Source organism: Oreochromis aureus, linkage group 7, assembly GCF_013358895.1.
Source record: "Oreochromis aureus strain Israel breed Guangdong linkage group 7, ZZ_aureus, whole genome shotgun sequence".
Lineage (NCBI taxonomy): Eukaryota > Metazoa > Chordata > Actinopteri > Cichliformes > Cichlidae > Oreochromis > Oreochromis aureus.
Genome location: NC_052948.1, coordinates 53,714,593 through 53,727,740, shown reverse-complemented (window position 1 = coordinate 53,727,740; position 13,148 = coordinate 53,714,593). Strand labels below are relative to the sequence as shown.

Sequence of the window (13,148 nt, the reverse complement as noted above, 5' to 3'; positions counted from 1 at the left end):
GTGGATCCGGGGGGTCTGACAGGCAGGAATGCTGGCCTGGGATGGGAAGGTCATGGCTTCAGCACCTGCTATCTACTGGGCTCTGTCCTATTAAGCCCTGCTGCTTTTTCCCACAGCTGAGACCCAGACTGAACCGCCATGGGTGAGATCAAAGGCCTGAGGGCCACTAACTTCATAGGAGAAGGCAACAGCCATGCTATCACATACACCAGGACAATGTGCTTTTATTCACACCTTTCTCAGTGGACTAAACACACTAATGTGTATATGGATGCCATACTGTTACATTTCAGCAGGGCAGTGTTTGTGAATGAACCGAAATATGGCACATAGAAAGTTATGTGTATACACCACGGGAAGCCTAGAACGGAGTTGTTACTGGCGGGTTGTTCAGCAGAATGTGGCTAATGATGTGACTATTTTTATTTTGGTGGAAAATGGAAACAAAGAGGAAAACTTTAATGCAGTGGTTCTTAACCTTGTTGGAGGTACCGAACACCACCAGTTTAATATGCGCATTCACTGAACCCCTCTTTAGTGAAAAATAAAATATGATTTTTTTCAAATTCAAGACATAAATATGTTTTTTACTGGTGCACAAAATGAGGCATGCATGTCACGGCGGAGGCTCTGCCGAACCCCTGAGACCGACTCACTGAACCCCTAGGGTTCGATCAAACCCTGGTTAAGAACCACTGCTTTAATGGAAGCACTTCTCATCTAGAAGAACACTGTTGTATTAAACCAAAGTCTCACAACTAGGCAGCTGTCTTAGTAGCACCTCCAGTCTGTTGTTTGGGAACATATGAAGCCTTTATCTAAATGATTGAGTGAAATAAAGTTTAATCATTACCAGGTCATAAAAAGTAAACTGTCATTTAAAAACATCTTAAATAATGTAAAAATCATATTTTTCCAGCTACTGACTTTCTTCTTTTTCACATGACTGTGAAAGAACCAGCTTTAGCAGCAATACTTGAAGTAATTCCCCAAAGTTTGATTCTGTTCATCTGGTTGTAGCGTTTTCAGTGGGAGAAACGTTTCGTCACTCATCCAAGTGACTTCTTCAGTCTCAGCTGACTGCAGATTTCCCCAATATTATAAACAGTGCATTGCATAATGACTGAAACTAGCACCACTGAAGGAACAGTGGTCTGGGAGGTCAGTTCCTTGATCATTAATATGCAAATTCTCATGACCGCTGATCAACAACCACTGATCAAAGCTCATTGATCAAAGAACACTGATCAATGGCCATAAGTACCATTCACAGAGAGTTGGAGAATGGCTGCAATCACAGCATTGTAAGATGGCGAAAGATGTTCCCTCAGGCCCCTCCTCGATTCAGAGATGGTCTTTCCCTTTTCATGTAAATGGCCTCCTTGACTCCCCGCTCAACGGCACTTAACAGCGTACACTATATTACTCTGTTTGTGTCGGGGGACCCGATCCTTAGGGTGGACCACTCTTTGGCGCAGCGTATTTTGGGGTTTAAAAGCCACAGAGACTAGGTGTTTATAAAAAATGCGTCTCAGCTGTTCCAATACTCCTGACACATACAGGATCACTATGGGTTTTCTCTTAGGCAGCGGATGCCCTTCTCTCCTGGATCGGCTGGAGCTTTCTTTAGGTGCCTTCCCAGCTTTGACAAATGTCCAGCTGGGATAACCACATTTACTCAGGGCCTTCTTGATGTGCTGTTCTTCTGCTTCCCTGGCCGTTGTGTCTGTGGGGATGGTGTTCGCTCTGTCTTGTAGAGTCCTGATGACACCCAGTTTATGCTCCAGTGGATGATGAGCGTCAAACCTTAAATACTGATCTGTATGTGTAGGTTTACGGTACACATCAGCTTTTAGATGTCTCCCACTACTGATGGAAATCTCACAGTCTAAGAAGGCTAACCTGCTACTTTTCATATCCTCCCTGGTGAATTTGATGTGTCGGTCCACCGACTGTCACGAGTTCAAAATATTGGGGATGGATACAAGAGGAAAACCAAAATAACAACACTGGTCCGGCCGGGTCAAGTCAAACGATGATTTTAATGAACACACGTGTGTGAGATGAACACTGCACGCAGACAGCATCCGATCTCTCACCGAAAACCACACAACAATAGTTTTTATGAAAATCGGGGTATTGGAACGTCCCCTCATGCGTAAAGTAGGTACAATACAATCAATGTTGACAACTTTTAACACATTAAAAGAACATCTTCTTCTTCCCGAGGCCAGATCCTTCCCAGTAATCTTCTAACTCTGCCTATCCCCTAGAACAAACTGTCTCTTCTGCAAACATAATCTTACAGCTACAAGGCTTTGCAAACTATTATTTGAATATCTGAACTATTACCTAAACATGAGTCTTAACTACTGTTTGTGTGTGTGTATGTGTGCGTCTCGACCTCAGCATCCACTCTGTCTATAAGGACAGAGGCCAACTCTTCATGTGTGCAATAACCTAACTGAAACCATACATGTAATATGTTGAATAAATGTTCTAATCAAATGCCACTATTCAAAGCTTAATAAAAGAATATAAATGAATAAAGGATAATAATAAATCACATAGTATATGTGTTTTGTAAGTGTGTTCTTTCCATAGCTCAAAGTCCTTAACACAATAGATTGTTCAGACCTTGCGCCGAACAAAGCTTCCGACCCTCCGCTAGTTGACCAAGCCCCCTCTTTAGCAAGCACAAAAATACAATGCATGTATAACAAAATGATTATCACTGCACCTGTAATAGAAAATGTTAATATGGGATTATGACAATACCTGTAAATAGAAGATTAACATGAGGTTATAACAATCACTGTCATCCAAACTTTAATGTAATGTCAATAGCTTCAATAAATGCTTTAATGCAATGCTTATTATATGATTCTGATGCAATGATAAAATAACAGTAAAATATCTCTTCTCATGAGTTAATGTGATCCGTGAATTGTAGTACGTCCTGAGATTTGATTTTCACCCAGGTGTCATCCACATACCTGAACCAATGACTTGGTGTTGTTCCAGGGTAGGATAGCAAAGCCCTCTTTTCCACTTCTTCCATGTACAAGTTGGCCACGATGGGTGAAACTGGGAAATCCATGGCACACCCATGTTTCTGCCTGTAGTACTGGCCCTTGTATGTGAAAAAGGTGGAATTAAGACACAGTTCCAAAAGCAAACACACTTGGTCGGTGCTGAGAGTGGTCCTGTTGCTGAGGTTGGGGTCATCCTGTAATCTCTTACGAACTACCTTCAACGCTTCCGTGACTGGGATGCAAGTGAAGAGAGATGTAACATTGTACGAGAACATGGTTTCATCTGCCTCCATAATGACATCTCTCACCTTCTCAACAAAATCCAAGGTGTTCTGGATGTGGTGTTCAGAGCTGCCTACCAACGGGTTGAGGATCGAAGCCAGAAACTTAGAGATGTTATAGGTGACTGAGTTGATCATGCAGACAATCGGTCTTAAAGGTGCACCCTGTTTATGTATCTTCGGTAAACCATACAGACTTGGTGTAGATTCCCCTGGGTATAGCCTGTAGTATTAGATTAAATTTTTGAAAATTTAAAGGGTTACTAAATGGATTCAAGCGATATCCTAGTAGCAGCGCCACAGTGCTGTTTTTACTACTCCCTGTTTTTAGAAAGCTAAATAAACTGTCAATTTTGGCTTTCTCCAAAAGCAGTGTGTACTGTTTTACCAGCTGGGTCGTCTTTAAAGGATACGGCTTTGTTACATTACTGTCCTCTGTCAGCAGGACAAACAGCAGGTAAGTGAATTATATGTTTAAGCAATCAATAGCCAATCACTTAGGCCAGTGGAATAAAGCCAAGAGCCCTTGCTTGGTTGTGGATGGTGTTGAATAATTTTGTGTGTGTGTGTGTGTGTGTGTGTGTGTGTGTGCACGTGTGTGTTATCATTTGGCTAAATGGTGCTGTTGAACTGCGTACTCTATATGCACCACGCTTAAGGACATCCTCACTTCAGGACATTATGAAATCCATCACGAGTGAATGATGTTGTGATTCATCCTTTTCTGCTCCAGCTGTCTACATCTAATAAATGAGAGTAAGCTAATGAGAACAAATGGTAATGAGGAGGCAGTGCAGAAAACTACAAGGCCGTTCAGTTGCATTGTAATGCTGCTTCTGTCTCTGTTTTGCACGTCCTTCACTGCTACAGTAAAAGGTGAATCTCTTTGTAATACATGGACATGTTGAGGACATCCAGTCAAGGCACGCCAAGCGTTTGACAGCTCCAGTAATGTGAAACCTTTTAAAGATCTATTCTTTTAGTAGCCTGTAATTGTAATTAATTTATGAGGTAACAAAATGTCTTCTGGAGGAAAAAGTCATCCTGTTTAATAGTGTCTGTAATTTTGCTGCTCTCTCGTTACAGTGAAAAAGTGGCTGTAAAGATGAAATGGTCTGCTTGAAAGCAATTCAATTAAGTGAAAAAGAGATTCATCAGTAAGTTGTAATAATAAGAGAACAGAAGTCCATTACAGCCCTTGTTCTTGTCTTTAAGATGGTAAAAAAAAGGACAAGTCACACCTACAAACAAAATTGTGCCGATAACACAATTTTCATAAAACTACTGCAGCTATCATAACTTTCAGTTTCAGAAGGAAATATTTGGATTTGCAATATTCTATGAGGTTCTGTGAGCCACTGTAAACTTTTGGAGGTCTAAATCATAATTGGTGATGACTCCAAACCCAACCCAAACTCTAACCCTAGGCAATCAGAATATATAATTTCTGATTTTATTAAATTGTTCTCCAGTGTCCTGGCCATCAGAAACCACAACAAGAAATACAACAAAACATACTACACATAGTCATGGCACAAAAGTGATTACACTTTATTTAGGTAATGTAACACAGCAACCAAATAAGCACTGAACTGAACAGAGCGGTATGTGTCAGAAGTAACAACAGCAGTACCGTGTGATTTTTGTAAAAGTCACAGTGAGTTAAAGCTGAAGGACAACCTGTCTGAGCTTGTAACATTTTTTTCTTTGCCTGAGGATAAGCTTTGTGATTCTTGTAAGACTTCATGAAAAAGTTAGCAGTGTCCACTTCTAGAGAAATCTAGTTAAAAAATATCCATCCATCCATCTGGGACTGTCGGAGTTAAAAAAAACCTCAGGCCTCAGTCACACAGGCATAGACACTAGTCCATGACTCTCTGGCAACCACTTGTTTATTGGGACTGATGGTTGCCGGGTTTGTATGGAAAACAAGTCGTGTCTTCCATACAAACTACAGGCAACCGCTTCAATCTGCTAGTGCCCAAAGCATTTATAAGTAGGTTTTTGGTGCAGTGCTTTAAACATATTTGCAACCAATTTCACATAGCAGTAGCAAGCAACCTCCTGCAAACAACTGCCATGCAGTTGGTCAGGGAATACATGTTATTCTTTAGCAACGAATGGTTACCATGGGGTCACTGACTAATACTGGGAAATAGTAACTGATTTCACAGCAACTACCAGCAACCACTCACAATCGGTTGGGGAAAATTCATTTTTCCCTATTGAATTGATCTAATGCTGATTGGTTGAACAGTTGGGTTGAATAATACAACAACCTGCTAGAGCAGAAACCTTCATTAAAGGTGAGAGGATTGAAATTGTGAGTAGGTTTAAATACCTTGGGATGATTCTTGACTCAAATTTCAGTTTTAAAAATCACATTAAGAAAAATGATCAGAACTATTAAGTATAATCTCATCAATTTTAGGCGCATTAGAGGCTGCCTCTCAATGCAGTACTCAACGCTGCTAAGACATTCATGCACGCCATTATTTCTAATATGTCAGATTGCATCACATGTTGGGGCCAAGCTGAGGAAACAGTCATTAAACAGTGGATTCATGTATACCATGCCTGGATAGAATTCTTGTCTGCACTGAATCCAAACCACATTGAGGCCCATGTGAACCATACATTTCTGGGCGCTTATCAAAATACAGGTATATTTACATATTCCTGTACTCTGTCAGTATATGAAATAAATTCATCTTAGACTTTTAGATCTGAAATGGAAACATTTCATAAAATCTGACAAAGCAACTCCTGCCCATGTAACTCAATTCTATGACTCGTTCCAGTTTGAGGTCAAATGCAGCTTTTCTGGGTTTTTTTTTTTTTTTAGTTTAACCTTGGTGGTAGTTATAGTCTTGGCCTTAATTTATTGTTTACACTGGTGTCCTTCAGTGTACTCAGTTTCTAGAGAATTGCATTCATTCCTTTTCAGCCCTGTCCAATTGCTGTGGTATTGGAAATTTCACAGGCAGGCCTTTGTTGGACTTAATATTTGGCAAAATGAATATGTTATTGCTCATATCCCAACACCCGGGCAGTTCTCTGCATCACCCAGCACTGGCTGGCATCTTTGCTCTGGCATGTCATTTTCAAGGTGTGTCTAAGTAGCCTCAACTATGATCCATAAATATACCAGCAACAAAAAGAACATAGCAACACTGCCAGACAAAGACTGCTCTGTATTACTTTATCAGCTTAGTATGTTAAAACAAAAGCACTTGCTAATTTTGGTCTGGTGTAACACAAGAAGAACTTTTTGAGAATATTGTGTTCATACAGAGGGAAAAAAGAGAAGAAGCACTGTAATAGGGAAGAGAAAGACTTGGCCTATATGAAAAATAAATCTTATAAAGTAGCTGTGAAATATGATCAGTGACATGAGGACTTTAATCCAAGCAAAGCATATTAAAGGAGAAGGAGCCCTGATTCAGCAGATGTTAAAATACCAATTCACATTTTTCTGCCTTAAAACAATACCCACATGCACATATGTACATCAAAAGAGTTATTGGTGACTGTAATTCCTCCTCCTGTCTGTTTTAGAAGTGTAGAAATCCCTTTCTAGCGGGAACTAATTTGCTCATATACTGACTGATTTATTGTGTTCACCACTTTAGTTGACAGCTAACGCTAATAGTTAATAGATTCATAGTTTTACATTTTAGCATAGATTCTAGTAATGGCTCAGTTAGACTAGAGCTAAAACAGGAACCTCTTAGGAACAATCAGTATTTGCTTGGTGATTGTGTTGAAATTTTTGCTGTCAGTGACTGATGGCAAATACTTGGAATGAAACAGCTGACTGGCCAGAGGCTGAGCGTGCAACACCTTCAACCTCTGGACAACCACTTTCAGTCTTAAGGTTGCCTGGTGGGAGGCAACCTATCTCCAAACAACTGCAATCTGACTTGAAGTCACTGAGATCACTTTATATATTTAAATTCTGTGAGGTTTGGCTATACATGGAAAGGAAACAATTAATGTGAAGTTCTGTATATGAAGACAGTACCAGATTTGGAAACATAACAAAAATTGCAAAAGATTTGCTATTTTTGCTAATGTTTTACAGTTAATTGCTGTATTATCACAAACAGACTGTACTTTCTTGCCAACTTTACTTCAACCGCAAACTGATGCACAGACGTTGCTTTGAGGATAGCAGCTGACTGCAAGTTGTTGCAGGCGTTGTCCCACGCTTTCAAGCAACCATTTCAAAAGCAACAAGATCACAAGTCCATTGCACATGCTCACAACAGTTTTGGTCCTGTCGTCGTTTTCTATCGTGAGACTGTAGCATAATAGGTTTGTGACAGATGTCATACTCATGTCTATTACCTTGCATAGATGCACTATGATATATGGCACTGGCATTTTGTTTTCTTGCTTAAAAGAGGACATGACTATATTTAAACAACAGGGTAATGCTGTCTTGCCAACTCTATTGCCAGATAGCTAGTTTTGTTTCACAAGCATGTGTTGATGAAGTGATTCTCTGTGATATCACAACCTCAAAAGGTTGCTACTTGCGCTCATCCTTCTTCTCATTACATTTTCCCAAACAGTAACATTCTGCTTATAACAACATCAGTATTAATTACATAATTTATAATGTTTAATTGGAGTGTCTGATTTACTGCAGAAACAACATTTTTCTTATTATTCTAACATCACACAGTACCAGGTTATAGATATTAAATTGCATCCCACTGCTATTTTTACTGAGCATGAAACATTTGGTGAAGTGACTGCCTTTAAGTTCTATAACCAAAATGAATGAAGTTCTTCTACATCAAATTTGTTTGTTGTTGATTAGAAAAACTAATATGCTGCAGTTTAAACAGCTAGAGACATTTGGCTGTTAATATAACATAACTGTTATGTAATTAGGATCCTGGATGGAGGACATTCTATTCTAACATAACACTATTTTACACAAATAAACATTATTTTCTAAAAGTGTATAATCTTGCTTCTGAGCATTGTAAACCAATGCACTGTGTGCTGTTGTCTGATTATCTTTTAAATTCATGGATCTGATAAAATTTCATTTTGGTATCTACTATCACACTATTTCACCTTCACAAGCAAACCCTGTCTGAGGAAGAAGAAAGAATTTGTTCCTAAACCCCATATTCCAAGTTTCAGTGATACTTGTTTAATTTAACTAACTCAAACTGCAGAATCCTGATACAACATGTGCTTTCACCACTGACAGTGAAATTACTTTATCTGATGTATGGACAAGAATAGCAGTCTGAGCACCAGCAAATCTTTCAGTGTAGTCATGGGTATGCAAGTGCTGTATTAGGATGGAGTAAGAAAATTTTGAAACTGTCCTTCAACAATAAGGTGCAGACAAAAAGCTGACAGCAGAGACAAATGAACTCACTGCTCTGTCCTTGGACGTCTGGGAATTGCCAGAGCTTAACAATGACACTCTGCTGTGCCTGTACAAACCATCTCCTCTTTGATCTTGCATTTTTTTTCTGGCCATTGCACCCAGAGGAGTTAGCTATAGAGGGAGGACTCATGGTCACAGTAACACACGTGTTCTCTTGCATAGCTATTCAACATATGAGAAAGCAACTGAGACAACTTGCCACAGTTTTTCTGTCTTGTCTCCACATGTAATCCCAGACTGACTCCATCAAGCTGAGATAAGGGCACTGAGGGGGCCAGACCAGGTCTCCTTGTACTTTTCATTGCTTGAGATAGCTGTTTATCTGAGTCTGGATTTGTCATTGTAATAAAGACTCCATACAGACTTTTGGGACTGATCAGATGCCCCCAGTGGTTTTGCAATCTAGACATCTAAAGAACCTTGCTTTCTTATGTGCTTTATGGTAAATCCCTTCTTCAATGTCATAAATACAAGTTACATGGAAAGAGAAGAACAAAATGCCCTGGTTCCAAAATGAATGTTTAATTTAATTAGTCATGTCTTTAGACATTAGAAGGATTAGCTTGTCATTTTTAATGCTTACACCCAAGGGCAGAAGGAGAAGGCAATGGAAGAGCATGATAATGCCATTACCTTCCCATCTCATTCCTCCGGAATCACATGATGAGCAAAAGAGGGGTATTTTCTACTGGAAGTTGGGTGCAGTGATGCAGAGAGATGTTAAATATTCTCCACCTCGTCTTTCTCTCTGGCTTCCCTTCAAACATAAATTACCGATTTACTTGGCAAGCAGAGTCCTTGTAAAGAACTAATTTATCTGAAGAGTCTCTTCAAGGCCAGTGTGGCCATTAGAAATTAGAGCGAAAGAGCATGGGAGTATTACAAGGCTTGTTTTATGACATAGTCAAGAAAAAAGTGAATCTCTCGTTACATTTCAGAATATCTCAGTTATTAACACTGGCACATTTAATTGTGACCAAGACCCAGAAGCACAGAGTCGGTCAGACCACTGTATCACCTGTTTTAAATGTTCGGCAGCTTGGGCAGAGCTGGCCTGTACGTCCCGTTTCATATTGAAATTTAAGTATAATCCCACAAGTCCAGTTAAAAAAAACAAGTGTGCTGCTCCTGGTCACACACGGCAGCTGATCATTTTGAGTTAAGTGTTTGAACAGTTCTGTTTTCAACAAGCCCTGACTGCTCCTGTGATGACCCGAGCAGGACAATGAAAAAGAAATGTGTCCGGATGACTGAGCTGTCTCTGCTTTTTACCCCAGCATTAAAAAGTTGTTTTTCTATTTAATATTTTGTGAAGTACGCAATCATAGCATAAAGTTCACTGAGAAAATCAATACTTCTCGTAACTGTCCATTAAATGTGCAATGATGTTTTTACACCTGCTCTGTGGACTGTGCCAGGCTAGTGGCACAGTGTTTCCAGTCTTTATGCTAAGCTGAGCCACTAACAGCTGTAGATTCATATTTGTCTTACGGAAAAGGGTGGTATCAATTGTCCACTCTAGGGTCTGTGTCCACAGCCAGCCATTTTTTAACTGAAAGCCCCCATGACCTCAGTTTTAGAGGGCTTCTCTCAAGCACTGTAATCGTTGCTAGGCTACTTCTTCAGTGTTAAGTTGCAATTTACTGGCTCTTCGGTGACAACTACAATTAGTTTCTTCTTTGCAACTGTTGAGAGCTGATTTTCTAAGACCCACCCCTTCTTGATTTTGATTGGCGCTCTAGTTGTAAGCACAGAAGCTCCGCCCACCTGCTGTTCCTTCTACCTGCTCCTTGCCAACCTTCTGTTAGCAAGGGCTGCCAAGAAAGCTGGCTTAAAGACAGGGGGAAAGGGAGCTAAAATGTTTTTTTTTCTCCAGACAGAGGATGAGCTAAGGGACTGCACCAATGCCCAGTATAAAATAGATGAATTTTATTTGAACTCAGATTCATGCAAACGTCCTTAAAACATTTGGAAATCTGTATATTAGGATACCTGTGAAATGTTACTCCCTGTTGCTTGGGTTTGAATCATTCTTTTATTCATTTTTCATATCCAAAGACCCACAGAATGTGGTACTTTCTGCTGTTTTAACTGGCTATAACCATGAAGCAGTATTCCAATGGTAAAGACCCATGATATATAGCTGATTTGGAGCATGTGCATTCGCTGATCAGCCTCAACATTAAAACCAGAGCCAAACTGACTGACTAAAACATTTTACATAACAATACTATATTCTGTTGTGGTTCATGAAGGTCATAGCATTCATTTGATATGTGCTGCTCACCTAAACATTGATGTTGACCATCAAACACCTTCCCTGACTGCACAAGCGCTCCCCAGAAGTGATAATGGGTCCAGACACCACAAAAACTATCCAGGAAAGGCTTGAGTGACATGACAAAGACCATCACCGTCAAGCCAAAAGAAGCCACACATGCCTGTCAACAGCCTTGTGCCAGAAACCACAGGACACTCAGCTTTTCCGTATCCATACCCTGACCTAAATGATATTAGGTAAGCATTTTTTTGTGCAAGTATTTTTCTGGTCTATATGCCTGCCTTGTCCCAAACTGGCTGAAAGCTAAGTGAATAGTAGGCTGTCCACACAAGAGATTTACTTGCATATTTGTTCAAACTAAATCTGAAGGAACACTTGAATGTGGAAGTCAGCCATAGCACCAGTGCAAGCAGAGGAGGGATGAGCTGTCCAAACACGAATAGTTAATGCCAGATGGAAAGAAGAGAGTGGGCACATACACCAGGTTTTATAGCCCTACCATGTAAGCAAGAAAGGCCTCACAAACTGCATTAGAGTATCAATTTATCCTGAAAAACGGGTCCTTAGTGATACATTTGTTTAAAATCAAACAGAACAGAGTCATTACAGGCTGTTTATGATTGGTATTTATTTTTCTAACAAAGTCTAAGGCTCACATTTAACTGTAAACAGAAAATACAAAATCATATAAATGAACATTACATGCAAGGTTCACTATTTTTTTCCTCCTGATGAGTAACTGTTCAGGTGAAGCTGTGGAGAAGCCGTTTCCTCACAGAAAACAGGGACATTGTGTTTTCGGCTCAGCATCCTCATTTGCAATGTTTGCACCAAGAAATGGTTCAACAAAGCCGGGTTTGAAGCGATGAAAAGGTAGACTGGCAGGATGCTGTACGGCCAGTTTTGGTTTTAGTCACATGGCTTCGGCACGAACTATGACCTTGTGACCTCACCTCTTGGCCTTCTTTTCTTTCAGGATCTTCTTGCTCTCCTCTCTCCTGCGTTTGTTAACGGGGTTGCGCGGGTCATAGATCTCAAAGGTGTCCTCATCCTGCATGTTGGCATCCTTGACTTTTCTGCTTTGCTCATCAAACTGCAGAACATGGGCCATCCTAAATCAGACAAAGAGAGGTGGAGAGAGTTCAAAGAACAGCAGGACAGGATCCACTAAATCACTGTTCTGTGGAACCGTTACCTAGAGGCCAGTTTCTCTTTTGCTTTGAGAAGTTTCGTAACACCAAACCCAATAATTAGTTGAAGCAGGGGAAAATAACTATTTGACCTCCTGAATTCTTAAGCTTGCTCACACAAAGAAATTAACAGTCTTTAATTTTTATGGTTGCTTTATTTTAATGGAAAGAGACAGGATATAAACCAAAAATCCAGAAAAAAAATATTACATCAAAATTATAAATGGATTTGCATTTCATTGAGTGAAATAAGTACTCGATGCCCTACAACCCAGCTAGAATTTGGGCTCCTGCAGATCGGCTGTGTGGGAAAGAATCAACTACAGATACTCCTGATAGGTGGCTGTAGCTCAGGAAGTAGACAGAGGTCATCTACCAATATGAAGGTTGGTGGTTCAATCCCTCGGGCAAGATACTGAACCTTTATTTGCACTCCGATGTGATCATTGGAGTGTGAAAACGTGTGAATGTTAAATAGAAAACATTTAGGCATAGAAAATAGTGCTTGTATAATTGTGTTTGAATGGGTGAATGAGCGTTGAGTGCTCAAGTAGAATAGAAAAGCCTATAAAACATCACCTTGGGGAAAAACCAAAGAGGATGGCAGGAACAAGTCTGTAGACCTACACAAGACTGGAATGGATTACAAGATCAAGAAGCTGGTTGAAAAGATGCCAACTGTTGACCATCAATCGTCCTTGGCTCCATGCAAGGTCTTGCCTCATGGGGTGAAGATGATTATATGAAAGTTGATGCATCAGCACAAAACTACATGAGAGGCGCTTGGAACCACAGTCACCAAGAAAACCTTTGGTAACACACTGTGTTGTAATGGATTGAAATATTGCAGCGCCAGATAGGTCCCCCCTGACAAGAAGGCACATCTACAGGTTCATCATAATCTTACCAGTTAACATGTAAATGATTCAAAGAAACTTGGGGGAA

The 13,148-nt window shown here is 40.1% G+C and overlaps 1 protein-coding gene across 1 annotated transcript in view; it reads right to left on the bottom strand.

Moving 5' to 3' along the window:
• Nucleotides 1–11,621: 11,621 nt before the first annotated feature.
• Nucleotides 11,622–13,148, bottom strand: part of cwc27 (CWC27 spliceosome associated cyclophilin) — a 30,784-nt gene continuing 29,257 nt past the window's right edge. Inside the window, exon 14 of the mRNA XM_031734377.2 lies at nucleotides 11,622–12,125. Coding sequence (XP_031590237.1) covers nucleotides 11,963–12,125 — 163 coding nt within the window. The 3' untranslated portion in view covers nucleotides 11,622–11,962. The remainder of the gene's footprint in view (nucleotides 12,126–13,148) is intronic.